The sequence below is a fragment of the Hemiscyllium ocellatum genome, chromosome 26 (assembly GCF_020745735.1).
Source record: "Hemiscyllium ocellatum isolate sHemOce1 chromosome 26, sHemOce1.pat.X.cur, whole genome shotgun sequence".
In the NCBI taxonomy this organism is placed as follows: domain Eukaryota; kingdom Metazoa; phylum Chordata; class Chondrichthyes; order Orectolobiformes; family Hemiscylliidae; genus Hemiscyllium; species Hemiscyllium ocellatum.
Genome location: NC_083426.1, coordinates 18,564,265 through 18,584,110, shown reverse-complemented (window position 1 = coordinate 18,584,110; position 19,846 = coordinate 18,564,265). Strand labels below are relative to the sequence as shown.

Sequence of the window (19,846 nt, the reverse complement as noted above, 5' to 3'; positions counted from 1 at the left end):
ATTGGGGTTAGTTGATTAATTAATTGACTCTCGAGATATAAAGGGCTAACTAATGGGACTGATGTGTGAAGGTTCCAGAAGTTAATAAACCCTGTCCACAAAGAAAGGTTTCTTGGTTTCTGTCTCATTGATTGGCATAGATCTGACTTCACAGCTAAAACAATTCCATACATGGGATCTTGTGGTGCAGTGATAGCCTACCTACCAGAACGTCCATACTGAATTATCATGTAAACTAAATTTAAAAGGTTGAGAATGCTACATGTACGTAACCTTTGACCCCACTACTCTTCAGTACTTGCATCCTTTAAAGTCCTCTTTGATCAAGTTTAGATCACCTATCCTTACTTTTATTTGTTCTTGGGCCCTGAATTATGCTGCAGTTCCATGTCGCTTAGGTAGACCTGAAAATGTGTTGCTGGAAAAGCGCAGCAGGTCAGGCAGCATCCAAGGAACAGGAAATTCGACATTTCGGGCATAAGCCCTTCTTCAGGAATGTTCAGATGTTCAGGATTCCTGAAGAAGGGCTTATGCTCGAAACATCGAATTTCCTGTTGCTTGGATGCTGCCTGATCTGCTGCACTTTTCCAGCAACACATTTTCAGCTCTGATCTCCAGCATCTGCAGACCTCACTTTCTCCGCTTAGGTAGACCTACCTGTTAGGAAAGAACTACCAGGTTTATGACCCAGGACTAGTGAAGCAGCACATATACAGACCATCTTCCCTCCCTAATGACATTGTGGGTCTACCTACACTTTTGGATTGGAGTCTTTCAAGAAGGCAGTTCACTAACTTCTCAAGCGCAACCAAGGACTGCCAAGGTAATGACACACAAATCTCATGACTGAATTAAAAGAAATTGCCTTCGACAGCACCTTCCAAACCTATGACCACTACCATCTCTAATAGAAGGCCAAGGGCAGCAGATTTTTGGGAAGCCCACACCTACCAGTTTCCCTCTAAGTCACGCACCATCCTGACTCGGAAATATGTTGCCATGCCTTCAGTATCACTGGGTCAAAGCTCCAGAACATCATCCAAACAGCACTGTGCGAATATCTGTTCCAAACAGCACTGTGGGAATATCTATACCAAACAGCACTGTGGGAATATCTATACCAAACAGCACTGTGGGAATAGACTACCCTCCTCCTTCTAGCTGGTCAAGTTATGGATTTGCTTTATCCTGGATGGTGTGGAGTTTCATGAATGCTGATGGAACTTCACTCAACTACATATTTATATGGGCAAAATATGAACATCTGCATAACAGTTTGTTTGGTATTCACGCCTACAAAACACTTTTGGGATGTTCTGTTACTTTAAAGACACTGTATAAATTTAAGTTGTTGCTCATCAAGGAGATATACAGATTAGTAAGATGATGATTATGGTGCTTACCTTGCAGCATGAGGGGTATTCCCATCTCTCAAGTTTAAGACTCAGGCTAATATCAAATAACCACAAGCTGGGGAGAGGAAATGAGCTACAAAGGGAAAAATGCTAACAAAAACGTGATTTTTTTTTCCCTAAATATAGAAGCCATTTCAACCTACCTTCAACGCATTGCCCTCATCTCTTTCCATCACCTTCAGAATGACTGCTGCTGGTATTATGAAACCTTGACAGTAGCCAACACTCTTATTCCAGTGAGCATAGGCGAGTAAAAGTCGTTTCAGTGCACTGTGGAACTGTTCCACATCTGTGCCACTGTCATGGTTCAAGCTGGACTGACGCAGGTCCTGGAATCAAGAAATCCATGGAAGACAAAATTAGTTTTTCTCTTTGAGCTTTGACAAACCAATGCAGTTGTCTCTTATCATCTTGTTCATTATAGTTTCCTCTGCCTCAATTTAGACAGTGCCACAGATTTTAGTGAGTCCTATCCTAGTTTAGATAGTCTCCCATCTCCTCCCAATTCTGCTCTACATTCTCCTGCAACTCTCCAAACTTTACACATACAAAGGTAAATTCTCTAAGCCTCTCACTCATACATTTCTATTCAACCTCAGCCTGAGTGTGTGAGATTAATGATGTTATGAGAGTAACTTTTTCTTTCAGAGGGTAATGAATCTATGAAATTCTATACGGCAGATGGTGGTCAAGGCATCTCATTAGTGTATTCAAGGCTGAGATAAGCAGATTTTTAATCAGTAATGGAATCAAAGATTATGAGTAAAAGGCAAGAAAGTGGAGTTGAGGATTATCAAATCAGTCATGATCTCATTGAATGGCAGAGTACTCTGGATGTGCTGAATGGCCTACTTCTAATCCTACATCTTTTGGTCTTATGATTAGTTACAACATTGGAAGTGGCCATTAAGTCCATTAAATCTATGCTAGTGCACTGCATGAAATCTGTGCTAGCGCACTGCATGAGCAACTCAGCTCAGCCCACTCCTCACTGAAACCATGAAAATGCTTTCTCTTCAGGTAATCACCGATTTCCTTTTGACAGTCACGTCTGAATACGCCACAACCGCACTCCTTCTTGCTGCATTAAGGATGTTTCTCCTCACACTGCCTCTCCTTCCTTTACCAATCATTTTACATTATGCAGACTATAAACCATAATATGAAAATGAAAGCAATACAACGTGCTGAGGAAGAGGTGTGATCTGAAGAGCAAAAAATACACACAGACCTACAATGTTCATCTGTTTCCTCTAATTTCAGATGCTTATGAGTCCACTACTCACATTTCTTCGGCTAATGCTTCATTTTTTTGTAGCATCTGCTCTTTATTTCCATCTGCTGTACAGTGAGCTTTCCACTTCGGAAATGAAGCTAGTCCAAATTGTGGGAAATAATCTTTGTCAGTGGTTGGGGGGGGTAAGCAGGAGGTGGTGGTAGGTTATCTTTACAGGGAGTTGGGGGGGGGGGGGTATGCTAACCAGATGAGAGTGATTATTTTAATTTGGGTTGTGATTGTAAAACATGTTCCTTTAACTGCACCACTAGGAGCATCAGAGCCACTCAGCATGGACTGCAGCTTCCCCAGGGCTTGGCAGTTACCATAGCGACCATGTAGAAACATCTGCCTTTTTATGAATCCAGGCCACAGAGATACAGCAATCTTTTGATGTATTATCTTGTTATGAGACCAGTCTGAGCTAAGAGAAATGATGCACTTCATTGAATTATAGAAGGGAATCCTTTGTCCCATCTTCTTTGTGAAAGTTGTTTGATCTCGTCCCGCAGCCTCGCTTTCCCTCCATAATACTCTAAATTTGAAAAAAATCACCAAATCATCACTTGCACTGGAAAGTTATAATGATTATCAACAATCACAGGTACTCCAGAGTGAAATGAAAGGCTAATATATTCGAACACAAATGAAGCAAAACACAATTGCCTACGGGCTGACTCCAAAATCCTCAACAACATGCAATTTATCAAAGGCAGCTTTATTTATCTGAATTCCGGTCACACAGTGCTGAAGGCTATAAAGGAAAATAAATATGCATGTACTGATGTTTCACAATCCTCTCTTGATATCAGAGTGCGAAACTGCTGATAACAAGTATTTTGGTGTGAAGGCAAAATAACACCGATGCTGGGAATCTGCAACCAAAATGGAAAAAGCTGGAATATTCGGCAGGTTAGGCACTGTTTACACAGGAAGATATCAAGATAATTTTTCAGGCTGGTGACCTTTCAGTTCTGACGAGGGGTCACCAACTTGTAACATTAACATAGTTTCTCCCTTTCTGCACACGATGCTTGACCTGCTGAGTACTTGCAGCATTTTCTATTTATCTTTTAATGATAAGGTTCCTTGTAGTGGCATTGTGTGTTTCTTCGATAAGGTTATGTATGCCACAGCCCACTGCTTTCTCACTGGGGGTTCACATACTATTGAAAATCTCATCCAGCGTCACATCAATTTTAAATTCTGAATAGAAATAAAGAGTCTGAGACACTCAAGGTAAATGCCAACAAAATATAAATTTATAATTACAAAGTTAGCATTACAGGGGTCTAAAAATCTAAAATAAATATAATTCAATCTTACAAAAATCCCTGAATGTGACTTACAGGGAGGTAAACATTGTATTTCTGTACAGGTGAATATCCATCTTGCAAACATTCATTAAGACTCCTTGCACAGCATTTTCCAAACATGTCACCACTTCCATCTAGAAGGCCAAGGGCATGAGAACACCATCACATGCAAGTTCCCCACCATCCTGACTTGGTAATATATTGCCATACCTTCAGTGTCACTAAACCAAAATCCTGGAGTGCCCACCCCATGTGGAGCAGTCAGCAAGTCACCACCACCTTCTCAAGGACAACCAGGGATAGGCAATAAACACTGGCTCATCTAGCAGTGCCCACATGCTATGAATTAATAAATCAGAGTTCCGCCAACATTGTTTACTATGAAAGGAGTTAACAATATGGTAATACCCAGCTAACCTATTTGTTCGCTGTTGATTGAGGGATAGATCAGGGATAGGCCAGGACACTGTATAATCCTCTGCCCTTCTTGGAGATGGAATCTTTGACTTCCAACTGGACAGGCAAATGGGACCTCAGTTTGACATCTCATTGAAAAGTCAGCTTTTCGATCAACTTGTAATACTGAGAATATTCACTGAAATTAATGTATCCAGGTCCTTCCTAAAAGCATGACTGGTACTTTCAAAACCCCTAAAGCTACAAAGTAAAGCCCTAAAAAGAATGAGTCAGCAAAAGTTGTAAATTGTCTCCAATCCTTCATTATGATGGGAAGTACAGTTGTCGAACAACATCACAATTTCTGTTATCACAATCTACTTTGCTACATTTGATGCTGGTGCTGAGTTGAGCATTGTTGAGGCGAAGAATATCCAAACCCTGTGAACACTTGCTAAGAAGAATTAGTCTGTCAAGCGCTAAGTATTCTCGTCCTCTTCCATCAGCAACACAGTGTATGGTTCTGGTTGTCATACTACAAGCACAGGAGATGATGCAATTTTTAAAAAAAGTCTTGGTCTAGAAATGTAAAGTCATGCTTAGCAGCAAAGGACAAACAGACTCTTCTTTTGAAGAGGAATGGATCTAAGAAAAATTTTTACAATTGTCAAAGGTAAGTTTTTGATAAACACTTGAGGGGAAAAACTTAGAGGCCATCCGCACAAAAGTCCCCTGCCAAATAGAGAATTCATAAGAAATTTCTTCGCACAGAGTCTGGTGAAAATGTGGAACCCAATACCACAGGAATGGCTGTGGTCATTAGAATCGATGATAGACAGGAAGATGGCAGAGGTTAAGTGTTCAAATTGTCTCTTTCTGTGCTGTATATTCCTTACAATTCTGAGCCAGTTCTCCAACTTGTCCATCATTATCTAGTCAATGTGGCAGGTAATCTGCTTTCAGATGTTTGTCCTTAATATTTTGTAACTCGCAGACATATTTGGCACTTTAAGGTGCAGGTGATCACGTGCAGGTGATCACCATCAGCAGCAGCAACAAAGTTATACAGAGCAATCTGTAACCTCAAAGCATGGAAAATGACACTGATTCAATGGGGTGGGTAAAAACTCCAGACAAAGCTAGACAGAAGCACCATCGTCCAGGAAACTATAACATAGTTGTGTGCTAAATACCAGAAGCCAAACAATATAAACAGAGCTAAGTGATTCTACAACAAACACATCAGCTAAATCTCTTTAGTACTCTCTGATCCAGTTGAGAATGGTGGTGGTCAATCAAGCAACAAGTATGAGCAGGAAGCTCCCTGAAACTATCCTTAACTATGGTGTGGCCCAGCATGTACATGTAAAACATAGGGCAACTGGCTTGATCAAAAGTGCCAAGAGGAACTATTCAGTCCCTTCCCGAGGTCCTATCACAATAGATACCAATAACCAGCCATTCTGGCTCATGCCTCATGAAGTGCAGGCACTGGATACAATGAACATTATGGGCTGAGGTGTAAAGTATGGTTATATCGAGATGACCCGAGCACCAGAGTTTGTTACTTTCCTAACCAAGCTATTCCAGTATAACTGTGGCACTGGCATATGACCAGCTACATGATCAATTACGCAAGTATGCATTAAAAAAGTCTAATACAGACAACTACTGTCCCATCAGACTATAAGACCATAAGGTGTAGGAGCAGAAGTAGGCCATTTGGCCCATCGAGACTAATCCACCATTCAATGAAGTCATGGCTGATCTGATAATCTTCAACTCCACTTTTCTGTTTTATCCCCCACAATCCTTCATTCCTTTCATGATTAGAAATCTGTATATGTTTTGCCAATCCCCAGGCAAGATATTGGAAGGAGTCATGAATTGTTCCATCAAGGAACAGCTATGCATCAATAATTTGTTCACCAATTCTCAGTTCAGTTCCAATCAGAATCACAGGCTGCCAATCCCAGATCCCAGCTATGATCTAGACATAGACCCAAGCAGATTCTCAAGATAACAAAATGCCAGACAAAAGATAAGTGAGAACATTTCAGTTCGAGGCAACATTTGCGAGAGTATGTCTCTAAAGGTAAAAGTGAGTTAAAGGCTATCAGGGATCAAGTAAAAATATTTGACAAAATCCCCCGGAGTCATCTGACATAGGAAGACAGATATGTAGAAAGATGTCAAACATTTTCATTCCAGATCAGATGCTTGATAGACCGGCCACATCAACACCAAGGTTACAAGGTCACATCAGTGGTTCAATACCTTCCAAGTGATTCCTTGATGCTGATTGACATCAGAAGTAACGGGACTTTTGCTGGATACACTCAGCCACAAAAAAAACCTCAAGAACCTTGAACTCATCCAAGACAGAACAGTCCATTTCACAAAATCAGCAAAACTAGCAGCAAAAAGAAAACCATTTGGCCAGTCATGCCTGTTTTTTGAAGGAACAATCAATTCAGACCCATAAACCTCTCATTTCCTCATCTTCAAGCACTTGTGCAACTCCCTTTTAAAATTATTCATAAAATCAGCTTCTACCAACTTTACAAACTTGATAGATATTCCTGTCAGCAAATGCAATAGCCATTCTCTCCCTCAGTTTGACTACGGTATGTCCTATATCTTTATATGTAATATCAGTCTTGCCTCAATAGCAATTCTTAAGCCCATCACCTCATCCACCTATAAAGTTCAGATATACGAAACAATCTGATTTGGTCACATAAGACCCTCCTAGGGACATACAAGCACCTTCTAAGCCAGTGACCTCTATCACTTAGAGAAAGATTGCTCAATAGTTTGAATAGGGAGGGGGGCACATTTCAACTTTCCCTTTTCTCGGGAACTAGCGAGCAAATTTTAGAAAGGTAATATCTCGCACAAGACTTAACATGAATTTCAGAAAAAAATCATTCCAAAGCAATAAATTATTTTGAATGAGTAATTAGTCAAAATTACTATTAATAAGTGCCAAGCAGCACCTTTGTCTTTCCCTTTTGACTCAGAAGCAGCACTAGAGACAGAAAAAGACACAGCACCTCGTCCTGATCAGCAGGTAAGGGATGAGGACCACATACTCACCTTGGTTCATTTCTAATGGGGCACACTCTGAGATGGCCCTGACAGGATTCATGTAAAAATTTCAGTGGGAAGTGGGCTTCCTTCAGCCGATGATTTCCTTCTCTCCCAGCATGCTTTGTGGATGTGGTTTTGTGGGAATGGGTGGTTTATGTCCACTCACTCCCACTCACTCAACAGCCACCCCAGTAATTCGTTCACCTGTGACCCTTGTTAATCAGTCATTTACTCACCCGACCCTCAAAGTCATTCACCATGTCTCCCTTCCCCTCCGCCACCAATTGCTCATTCAAGTCTGCAAGGTTTGCTGATTAATACTGTTGAGGACAGTTTTGAAGGGAAGCAACATATAATTCCTCTTGTGTAGCCTAATACTGTAGCTATCATGGTGGTCTGTGTTACTGCTGTAATCACCTGTCCTCGTGACCTCCCTGTTTCCTGCTCTGTCCCCGTTCTCACTGGTGGGATCAACTCCGCTAACTCTCATTTCCCTCCTGCCGAAGCCAGTGTCTTTCAGAAAGCCTCCCAGTCACGGTGTTGCTGACTCACCACCTCCAGATCCTCAAGAGGGGAGTTAATTCACTCATCACAAAGAAAACATGTTGGAAATCAGAAATGAGAACGGAAATTGCTGGAAAAACTCAGCAGCGTTTCTGGAGAGAAAGCAGAATTAACGTTTTGGGTCCGGTGACCCTTCTTTCAGAACTGTTCCAAAGAAGCGTCACTGTACTTGAAACATTAATTCTGTTTCTCTACTCAGATGCTGCCAGACCTGTTGAGTTTTTCCAGCAATTTCTGTTTTTCTTTGGTACATTATTTAAGGCAGCTGTTCAGCTCCTTGTGTCTGTTCACATCAATGGGTAACGCCAAACACAAGGTTAGTTTTGGGTTTCGTTTGTGAGGAAATGGTTGGGGAAGAGGACTGTGTTGGAAATAATCTACCTGTAAAATCAGCAGCAGTGAGATGAGGAAGAGGGTGGACTTAAACCTTTCTGAAATGTTGCTCCTGTCAAAATTGACTTTTTATTTAGTGACTGAAAGTTTTATTCTTTAATCTTGACTTTTATTTGACTATATACTCATGCTGTAGCATGCTGTGGTGCAGCACAGTAGTAGATCTAGCCACTTCATTGTCAATTTTCTTCTTGTGACAACTTAATGTTACAATAGAGGTTAAATAGGTCTACCTTTAATTTCTGGTCTCATGTTAATTTACATTCAATTCCAATTATCTTCACACTAATGACTAGGAATTATGGCAAAGTTCAGGTACTGATTGCTTACCTTGTCTATCTGGATTCCTAATGCATCCTCATTTGGGTTTCTTTGCTCATTAAGGAAAAAATGCTTGATTTTTTCCCAGTCAATGGAGATACTTTGAAGGTGATGGTCTGCCAACGTTATCCAAACCTACAAGAGGGCGTTTAATAAACAGAGTTTTAACAAGTTTACAATGTCACAACAAAGGGCTCATGCGGCACAAGTCTCTATCTCTGAGTAGGAGGCCCAGGTTCAAGTCCCATTTGCGCCAGACATGTGTAATAACATCCCTAAACAGACTGATTAGAGAATAACTATAAAGTCACTATAAGCCATGATATTAAACCAACAACACTGAACAATCTGTTTTCTAATAAGTTTTCCAGGCAGCATAAGAAACACCAATCAGGTAGAATCCACACAGGAACTAGGTATGGAGGCTTTCAAATTGGACATAAACAGGAAACAAAGCATAGAATTGTTACATGGTTCAGTTGTACCTTCTCAGAAAACTTCACATTTTGTCGTGAATGATTTATTTTCTTCTTAGAAGACTGATTGGGCAGGCAGTAACCTGCTCACGCTATCTCATCCAGTTGAGAATGAAGCTGGAAAAAACAACAGTGCTATTCTCTAACTGCAGTCTAGGACAGAACATGCAAAACAATTCGCAGGCTGAAGTTCATGGCCACAGTACAGTTCACTTCACTGCAGGTGGCATCACCTGCACAATTTTCTTCAGGAGGCCGAAGAAGATTAAAACGCAATTCAGAAACTCCCAAGGCTTCGAAGATAAGGATCCCACTGCCAGTCAATCAGAGAACTGGCACTTTTAAGCTCAAGTACCACTGCAACTCGGGATGAACTCTCAGGGATAGTACCAACTCTTTTGCTTTGAGTTTACCAACATGTAGACAATAAAATGGAACCAGTACAAAGCTGTCAACAAATCAAAGGGTTCAGATAATCTCAAACTGCAGCGATAAAACCAAGTAATTTGTGTGTCAGCTGAACGTTGAGACTATAAATCACTCAGTTGTTTCCGCAACTTCAAAAAACAAAAAAAAAATTGTGCATGTAGGAGCCAGCTTCATTCAGTCTTTTGTCCACTTTTGTGTGTTGTGGTTATCAGCGGTTAGCTCACTGATGGATGAAAATGCTTATATTGCAGGACTTTGTATTATGCTTAACACAATGTTACACTTAATGCAGTTTGTTCTGAGTTATGGAAAATTCTACAAGAGAACATTTTAATAAACACTAATTTTATATCCTCCACAATCTTCAATCTTCATGAGTCAGCGAGAAGGCCGAAAATTGAACCAGATCAATTCTTAAAAATATTTTTCTGCCATATTAATGATATGTAAATCAAATTCATTGGATGCACATCCATACAGTGAGAAGAATTTGTGGCATTTCATTACAGTTAGAAATTAAATCCGCTTTTGCCACAATTATTGCGAAAAAATTTCTAAGCTAATCTATCTAAATGTTAACATGTTGCTGGACAGGAGTCTCAGTGGTGGTGGCGGGGGGCGGAATTGAACTGTCTAGTCATTTCCATAATATTCATCTTATCAGCTCAGTACCAGGTTTCATTCCTTCATTTTTAAAGCAAATTAACCATCTCATTCCAAAATAATCATGGCCTATTTTGTAACTTTTGTGAATTTGCTTTTGACCCGCGTAGGCCATCTTTCTGCAAAGACATTGGTTAAAGGTGCTCAGAAGTGTCAGTCTAGCAAAACACACAATAATGTGGCTTTAGAGGGATCTGTTTGAAGGTTTGTGCAAGTTGAAATAGATTGATCTGTGCTATATAACCTGTATCGAGGCTTCAGCATCTTTAAGGGACATTAGTAGGATGAAGCACAATTAAGAATGAGTCCACACAAGTGCAGCATGCGCTTGCAAACAAAACTGTGCAATGAGTATGACGTGCATGTAGGCTGGCATTCCTATCTGCCTGAAAGAAGTAAAAATATTAAATTCTGGCAGAATACCAAATAAAAGATATTTCTCTAAGTGGTTTATTGTATTGCGCACCCCTGGTTGAAAATAGAAGAGCAAGTGAGATAAAACAATACTTAAATGCTGTTAAACATTAAAGGTCCAGAGGGTTGCAAGTAGAAGAGAAAACTTGAAGAAAATAAGAGTTACAGTTTTCTCCAATAAGAAAGGAGATAAATTTGGTACAAAATTTGTCTTGATTTGAACAAAGCAAGAATGCATGGGGGAAGAAGTCTGTACAGGATGCCGAGATTTGAATTTAAAAATAACAAGGCCAAAGCATTCAGGGAGGCAATTACAGGAATGCTATTACAATGTTAAAAAAGTATTCACAGGTTAGAAACATCAGCTTGGGTCAACATGGGCTGAATCATACATTCCACATCACCAGCCTCTCAATCCTCTTCCTCTAATCCCATGAATATATCCTTCAATCCCTTTCTCTCTCAGGTACTGGTCTAGCATCCTCTCTCATGCACACATGCTATGCTTCTCCTCTGTAACAAACAACAATCTTAATAAAATACAGGAGGATAAAACAGGTTGTGATGAAAAGATCAAGAAACAGCAGACTTTAAGTGAGGATAACTGTTGTGGAAATATTGTATAACAAGCTAATGTTTCAGTCATTAAACATTTTCTTTATTTTGAGACTGACACAATTTTGTAGCTCCTAAAGCAATAATTTTATATCTCTGATTTAGAGAAGTACAAGTAATCACTTTTTTATTAAAAATGCTGCCAACTGAAGTTTTTAAATATAGAGACAATAACAGTAAATTTATATTGGGCCTTTAATATAATTAAACATCCCAAGACATTCCAGGGGATCTTTATCAAACAAATCTTATTAGTACAGATGACCAAAAGCTTGATTAACATAAGGTTGTAAGGAGTTTCTTCAAGGAGGAGATAGATGTAGGGATAAATTTAGAGTAGAAATTTCAACGATTGGACAGCTGAAGGCACAGTCACAGTATTGTGGTAGAAATCCGGAATATGCAAGAGGCTAGGATGACAAGAACAGGGAGATCCTGCAACTCATAATGCACCAGAATATTCAACACATCAACACTTGCAAAGCAAAAACTTTCCATCACATTTGGCAAAAAAACCAATGTTCCTGTGAACTAAGTTAACATTTAATAGGTTAAGCAACAATCCAGAAAATACAGCTTAATCCTCCTTCCTATTTTCAATGCTTCTCAAAGCAGCATGGATATAAAGCTACAAGATAATCCCTGCTTGATTATTCAAGACAAGCCTCAAGTGTTAGAAATGGTGATTTTTAAATTAGTTTTAAATCCACCAACATAATTTGCTTAATCCATTGCTTCTTCATGCTCAAGCAGAAATGAATCTGTTTGACTTCAACAGGAAATAATTCTGTTCAAGTATTTCCAGATACAGCTTAATTTCTTCATCAGTCAGCTGTTACTGTCAGAGAGCACTCAGTGAGGCACAGCCACTCAGGTTGACTTTGCATGTGTTTTAAACCTGCTGTGGTATAATATCACTAAAAACAAAAGTTTGAACTGCATTAGTGTGACTTGAGCTTGTGAGTTGAGTGGCACACAAATGTGAAATCCTTCTGACTGCAAACTGAAATAATGGGCAGTGCAGCAAATAAGTTTATTTGTCACTGTCATCCAGACTCCAAACTCATTGAAGGGCTTGTGCTGGCAGCTAAAATGGCATTGTACTCCTGCCACTTCTGAATAAATATGGGCAGAAAGAATAGAGGAAGGGGGAACTAGCAAGTAATTAATTACAGGTGCTAGTACTGGCGCATTAGGCTGAATAGCCCCCTTCTATCCTGTAGAGTTCCACGTTCATTCGCCATTCTGGCATCACAACCAGCTACTTTAGAATACTTCTGGAAACAGAGGGAATGAACATAATAATAATGAAAGCCATTTGCCATTTTACTCTCCTCCTTAAAGTGGTGGCTTCCACAAATGTTTCTACAACAGAAAAACAGCACAAAGGTTATTATAAATAACAGTCACAGCAAGGTTATGACAGACTGTATGCCTCTTTGTAAAATGCAGAGCATAAAACAAGGCAGCAAATGCTCTGGGGTATCAATGGGGCAGCAGTAAGAGCACAGACATAGTCCAAGTTGTTGAGAGATTTCCTCACTTACCCTTGGCCTCCACCGCTTGGGAATTCCTGCTGGTAACCAAACAATAGCTCGACAGGTCTCAAACCACTAAAAGCAATACATTTAGGATCAGAATTAGTAACCGGAGATAGTCTACTTTAGATGTTTAAATCACAGCTTCATTACGATTAGCTAATGGATGCTAGCCAGTCAAATGCAGTTTTCTTTACACTCTAAGCTTAAAAGGCAGATTCATATTTTTCAGGTTTTGGATTTGTTATTATGTGTTATTTGTTAACAGTCTAACACAACTTCCACAACCACCAAAACTACCCAGACTCTGTTCAGTTAATTACCCCCCAACCTCAACTCCCACTCACTTTTTAAGATTTCTCATCTCCAACCTCCATTGAGCGATTATACTCTTAATGATGTGTTACTTGAATAAAAATAATAGCTGTTTCCATTGTTATTTCACAGTTTTTCCAAGCCTTCCAGCCCTTTCAGTAACTGACTACTCATTGTCTTTAAGTTGATAAAAAACTCAAAGTGCTGTTTGGAGGCAGCACCTCAGCCCTGAAGACCGCAGGAGGATCCCCGACAGCAGACAACGAAATGTCAGATCGGGAGCAAATCCCATAGGGCTTCCTGAGAATGACTACAGCAGGAGAGGGCACTGAATCCAATTGGTAAAGTGAGCCGCTGTCATAGCCATTAAATATTCAGCCTTGAGGCTTTATTGGGTGATATTTGAAGAAATAAATACAGTGCAGGTATACAGTGCCGTTAACACTCATAGGGTGTTTCAAAGAAATTTACAGTTAGTTAATTACATGTGAAGTGCAAACACTGACATCTTACAGGCAGGAGTAACAGATAATCTGCAAATGACATCGTGCTAAATTTAATTTGTTTTGGCTGGTAGACATTGACAGATTTAAGTCATATTCATCTGTTTATATCACAGTTTGTATCCACTTGTTAAATATTATGAGCAGCTACAATTTACTTGCATTGCTCTCAACTATAAGAGCAAACTTAATTGGCATCCTTTTGGACGGCCTGCTGGTTCAGTGGTTAGCCTGCTGCCTCGCAGTGTCTGGGGCCCAGGTTTGATTCCACCCTCGGGTGACTGCCTGTGTGGAGTGCGTGGTTTCCTCTGGGCGCTCTGGTTTCTTCCCACAGTCCAAAGATGTGCATTTTGGGTGATTTGGCCATGTTAAATTGACCATAGTGTTCAGGGATGTGTAGGCTAAGTGTATTAGATAAGGGAAATGTAGATTAATAGGTGTAGGGGAATGGGTCTAGATGGGGTACTCTTCGGAGGGTCAACATGAACTTGTTGGGCCAAATGGCCTGTTTCCACACTGTAGGGATTCTAATTTTAAGATGCAAATGCTAATTCTGCCAATCTCTGCTTTGTTAAGGGAGGAAAATCCACTCATAAAAAAATCTAACTGATTAAGAAGGTCAACTGGTAACCTCATAATAATGCAGGATCAGCAACACAAGTACAGAAATCCACAAGCAGAATCTTGACAAAGAAGGTTTGTGTGGATACAGAAAAGAAATAGGTCATAAATACAACTGAAGGAATTTATTTATTCAGACTAGTTGACAAAGGCAATTATAATCTGTAACCCACGCAATATAGGGTTGAGAAAAAGACCCATGAGTGCTTAAGGTTAGACAGTCACTTGTTACGGCAGCAATCAGGCTTGCTGGGCTCGAATTACAGCAGGATAGTTTTAAAGGCAAAAGCAAAGTAATGAAAAGATTCTGTTGCAGAAATCTATTTATAATGAATCTGATGGTCAACTTAATGTATAAGAAATAAAACAATCTAAATTATAATGTTTAAAATTTGTACTTTGGACTTGAAACTCCAAATCCTGATAACTTCACAAGATCATAGGAACTGGCTCATTTTAATATCCCACTTTGGAACAATGCCAAGGTCCCTTCACTGCTGCATCATGATGCTCCTTTCACCATTCAGTTCTGAAGTCCATGCAAGGTGTTGACTACTCTGCATGAAGGCACATCTTCTCCTTTTCCCCATTAAATGCAGTGTTCTCTTGTCCTTATTCAGTTTTTAATTTAAAGTAGCATTCCAGGCTAATCTTCACTGTCGGAATGTAGGAAGAACGGGAATCAATTTGTGCACAGCAAACTCCCGTGAACAATAATGTTATAATGACAGAATAATCTTTTCTTGACTGAGTGAGAAATATTGGCCAGGATGACAAAACGAATTTCACTTCTCTTCTTTGAAATTATGCTCTCAGATCTTTTACATTCACCTGGCAGAGAAAATTATTTAACGTTTTATCCAAACCAAAACACTTCCATGGGGATTGGACTGGAGTGCCAACACAGATGTTAATGTTCAAATTGCTGGATTGGGACTTGAACCAATGTTCTGACATGTCATAAAATTGCTATGTACGGAGACACAGCTTGCATTGTTGCAGATAACTGCCCAGGGTATTTGCTGTGTGGTCTGACCAAAGCACTACAGTTTGATCATTTGTACTCCAACCTTTTGGTCATGCAGCTCAACATTCTAAATAAAAACCAAGAGAACGGGGGATGCTGTAAATCAGAAATAAAAGCAGAAATTGCTGGAAAAGCTCAGCAATTCTGACAGTATCTTGGAGAGAAATCGGAGTTAACATTTCGTGTTAAGTGACCCTTCCTCAGAACAGTCCTCAGAATTCTGAGGAAGGGTCTTTTGACCAGAAACATTAACTCTGATTTCTCTCCACAGATGTTGCCAAACCTGCAAAGCATTCCCAGCAATTTCTGTTTTTGTTTCAGCTCTGTTAGCTTTGAATATTATTGTTCTGCACTGGCTGGACATGTTAAATGTTGAGTCTATTGAGGGTCTGAGCTCTCTTTCAATTTTCTCCTCAGGCATTTCAAAATCAATCACAAGGAATCCATATTGCAGATCTTTCTTTCCTGTGTGTAATATTTTATACTTAACTGTATTAAATTCTGGTATAGTGAAATATTTTTTGTTTGTAGTTTCTGGGTTGTGTCCTTCAATTTTATTAACCATTCTAGTTTGATATCATCTATAAAAAGGTAGTTAATTTGCAATAAGTCTCCCAATCAAAATCACTGATAAAGATTGGGAATTTCTTTTAATACTTACACTCCAACTGTAGCAACTTTTCAACCCATAATGCTTCATTAACCTCTGATTCCACAGACTTTGATATGTGTTATTTATGTGGCACCTTATTGAAAGTGCAAGCCATTTTGTAGAGTGTCTCCTGAAATCTTGTCAAACCAACTGGCAAGTATATTTCAATGATTCATGTAAGACAATGTCTAAACAGGGCTGAGTACAGTTAAGTCAAATACAGAGGACATTATTCATGGTCAATATCTATAACCATTTAACACTAACAGTCTGGAATTTGAGGTCAATGCCATTTTGTTCATTCAATTAACATTATTTCAACTTCACTGAGTCAGTTTTTCTACAATTACGCCTGACCATGATCATTAGAATCAATTCATGTTATAAAAGAGCATCAAGTGGACTTTTAGATCGAATTTATATTAACGGCAATAGTTATGGCAATCAATTTCTATCTGAGATGCTTAAAGCAGATCTATAAATTGGGCCTCAATATGCTGGTTTTCACATGCATACAGTTCCATTCAGTTCCCAATTAAAGTATCAGGAAGTACATTCACATTTCCAGCTCAAAGTGTGCCACCTGCCATATTGAGAAAGGAAAAATATCTATCATGCAGTGCTCCTCCCTGAAGCAGGTCCTTTCAACTGTATGACTCAGTTCCTTCAAAACAGTTCCAATTTGACCACAGTGTAGATTTTGCTTTAGCCAATTAGCACTTCTTCAGCTGTTTATCATTGAAAGCCTTACACTGTTGTTGTTGCTTTCCAGTTCTCACAACAACTCTGCCTACATCTTTTCTCCGACTACTAACTGTGCTTTTTCTTTGCCAAGCTATGTCTAAATGCAAGCAGTTTTTGAGCCATCAGCCTGCATGCAGTAGGGTTAATGTTGCTGAAATTAATTTACCTTATATAGATAGGAGAGCCTGGTTCTCGCATTCTGGCCTCAATTCAAACCAAGATCAAAGAGATTTAATTACCTAATCCTAAGAAGATCTTAATGATTCGTCTTGGGCTTTGTGCATCCCCTGAGTCTATGCTTATAATTGTGAACTTGGTGAACACTTCAAAGGACTATTGTCTCTTCTGTTTTATCTGATCATTCATTTTACTGTTACGGACATCAGAAGAAAGTTACATTTGGTTCTGTTAGATTCAGACAGACATTAACTCCTTGAAAGGTTTACCCTTCTCCATGAAGTCATTGAGCCAAATGCAAAAGGATTTCATTGCAACATTTATATTTACTGTAGTGGTTTGATCTAAGACCACAATAATGTTGAGTACAGTTTTTGATACATTGGGTCAAACTCCCTGCTCAATGGTGATCTGATAAAATACGAAGATGCACAATTATTCATGCAGCCTCAGCTACAATTATCTGACTTTATAACTAAGGAAGCAACAAATTGCCACATCAAATGCAACACACAATGATACCTTACAGTATATCTCAGAACAGATTGCTGTCCTATACTGTTGTCCAAAAAATGGGGTATTCTACATAAGGATCTGAATGATAAATAGGGAGAATGAGAAGGGATTGACTGGAATGGATATCATAGTTCAACAGTTCAGTTATCCAGTCATTATTCACTGTTGATATGACAGTATTTACATATGCCCATAGTTATCACTGAATAAGAAGTTGAACTAAAAGACAACAAACCTGCTGAAATTCATTTTGTACAGGCAAACATTCGGTGTTAACCTTCACTCGTGGATCAGCGCCTATTAAAATAATAAACAACATAGTACAATCAGATTAAATCAAAAGCAACTTAGATCTCCAAACCAATTTGAATAAAATTAAGTTTTCAAAAATATGGGAAGGACACGGAAAGTATGGCGTGAAAACGTTAGGTCGAGTTTGTGGGAGATGCCTTGCCGAGGTGTCGAGTGACTCAATCTCCATAAAACTTATTGGAAATAATGAAAAACATTTCATATTGGATTGCAGGCCCAGCATGCACTGGGTGTCCTGGGACATCAGTTATGGTGATTGTTTTGGAGATATGTGAATTTTACAGCAGAAGAGACAGGCCCTTCAGCCCACCTGGTCTGTGCTGTGTGTGAGCCTCATCTACTCTATTCCACCTCGCCACTCAGCATAATAGAATCATACAATACAAAATATGGAAACAAACCCTTCGATCCAACTAGTCCATGCCAAACATGTTCCTAAACTAAACTAATCCCATCTGCCTGCATTTGGCCCATATTCCTCCAAACTTTTCCTACTTGTGTATTTATCCAAATGTCTTTTAAATGTTGTAATTATACCTGGATTGACCACTTCCTCAGGCAGTTCACTCCACACACTAATTACTTTCTGTTTTAAAAAGTTGCCCCTTTTTAAATATCCTTTTTAAATCCTTCTCCCTTCACCTTAAAAATATGCCCCCTACTTTTGAACTCCCTCACCTTAAGGAAAAGACCTTTACTATTCACTTCATCTATGCCCCTCAAGATTTTAGAAACCTCTATGAGGTCACTCCTCAATACCCTACACACGATTTGAAAGAATCCTAGCCTATTTTTATAACTCAAACCCTCCACTCCCAGCAACATCCTGCAAATCTCTTCTGAACCCTCTTTAGTTTAATAATGGGGCGATCAGAACTGCAAACAATACTCTAAAAGAGACCTCACCCAACATCCTGTACAACCTCAACATAATGTCCCAACTCCTATACCCCAAAAATCTGAGCAAGCACGCTCAAGCCTTCTTAAATCACCCTGTCCACCTATGATGCAAATTTCAAAGAATTATGTACCTGAACCCTTCAGCCTTTCTGTTCTACAACACTACCCAGGGTTCTACCATTAACTATATAAGTCATGCCCTTATTTATTTTACTAAAATGCATAACTCACATTTATCCAAATTAAACTCCATCTGCCACTCCTAAGCCCATTGACCCAATTGATCAACATCTTTTTGTAGTCTTAGTTAACCTTCTATACTATCCACTATACCACCAATTTTGGCTTCACCCACAATCTTTCTAACCAGGCCTCCTATATTTCATCCAAACCATTTATATAAATGACAAACAAAAGTGGACCCAGTACCGACCCCTGTAGAACACTGCTGGTCATAGGCTCCCAGTCTGAAAATCAAACCCTCCACCACCATCCTCTGTTGCCTATTGTAAAGCCAATTTTGTATCCAATTGGTATGCTCTCTCTGAATCCCACATGATGTAGCTTTACTAATTAGTCTACCACATGGAACCTTGTAAAAGGCTTTACTAAAATCCAAGAAACATCTACCACTCTGCCTTCATTAATCTGCCTTTGGTAACTTTGTCAAAATTCTCAATCAAGTTTGTGAGACATGATTTCCCTCATACAAAACCATGCTGACAATGCCTAATCATTCCTTGTCTTTCCAAATGCATGTAAATCCGGTCTTTCAGAATCACCTCCAACAACTTACCCACCACCAAAGTCAGGTTCACAGGTCTATAATTCCTAGACTTCTTCTTACAGCCTTTCTGATTTACCACGTCCGTTGTGGTTTCCTCTACATCAGGGAGACCGAGTGGCAACGTGTGGAGCGGTTCAGGGAACATCTCTGGTCAGCACGCACCAACCAACCCCACCACCTGTGGTCAACCTTTTCAACTGCCCCTCACACTCCCAAGGACATGAAAATCCTGGGCTTCCTCCAGGGCCAAATCGAAGCCACTCACTAACTGGATGAAGAACACCTCACCTTCCGCCTTGGGACCCTACACCTACATGGCATCAACATTGACTTTACCAGTTTTTAAATCTCCCCAGCCCCCACCCCAACCCAGATTAAACCCT

At 39.6% G+C, this 19,846-nt stretch overlaps 1 protein-coding gene across 4 annotated transcripts in view; it reads right to left on the bottom strand.

The window, feature by feature from the left end:
* The window catches only part of LOC132828371 (TBC1 domain family member 30-like), an 82,877-nt gene that overhangs the window by 51,091 nt on the left and 11,940 nt on the right, over nucleotides 1-19,846 (bottom strand). For all 4 annotated transcript variants that reach the window (XR_009646112.1, XM_060845411.1, XM_060845412.1 and 1 more), the window contains exons 2-5: nucleotides 17,700-17,761; nucleotides 12,919-12,984; nucleotides 8,784-8,909; nucleotides 1,559-1,744 (exon numbers count right to left, since the gene is read on the bottom strand). Coding sequence is in view for 3 of the 4 variants with exons in the window: in XM_060845411.1 (XP_060701394.1) it covers nucleotides 1,559-1,744; nucleotides 8,784-8,909; nucleotides 12,919-12,984; nucleotides 17,700-17,761 (440 nt within the window). In the remaining variant the exon portion in view is untranslated. The remainder of the gene's footprint in view (nucleotides 1-1,558; nucleotides 1,745-8,783; nucleotides 8,910-12,918; nucleotides 12,985-17,699; nucleotides 17,762-19,846) is intronic.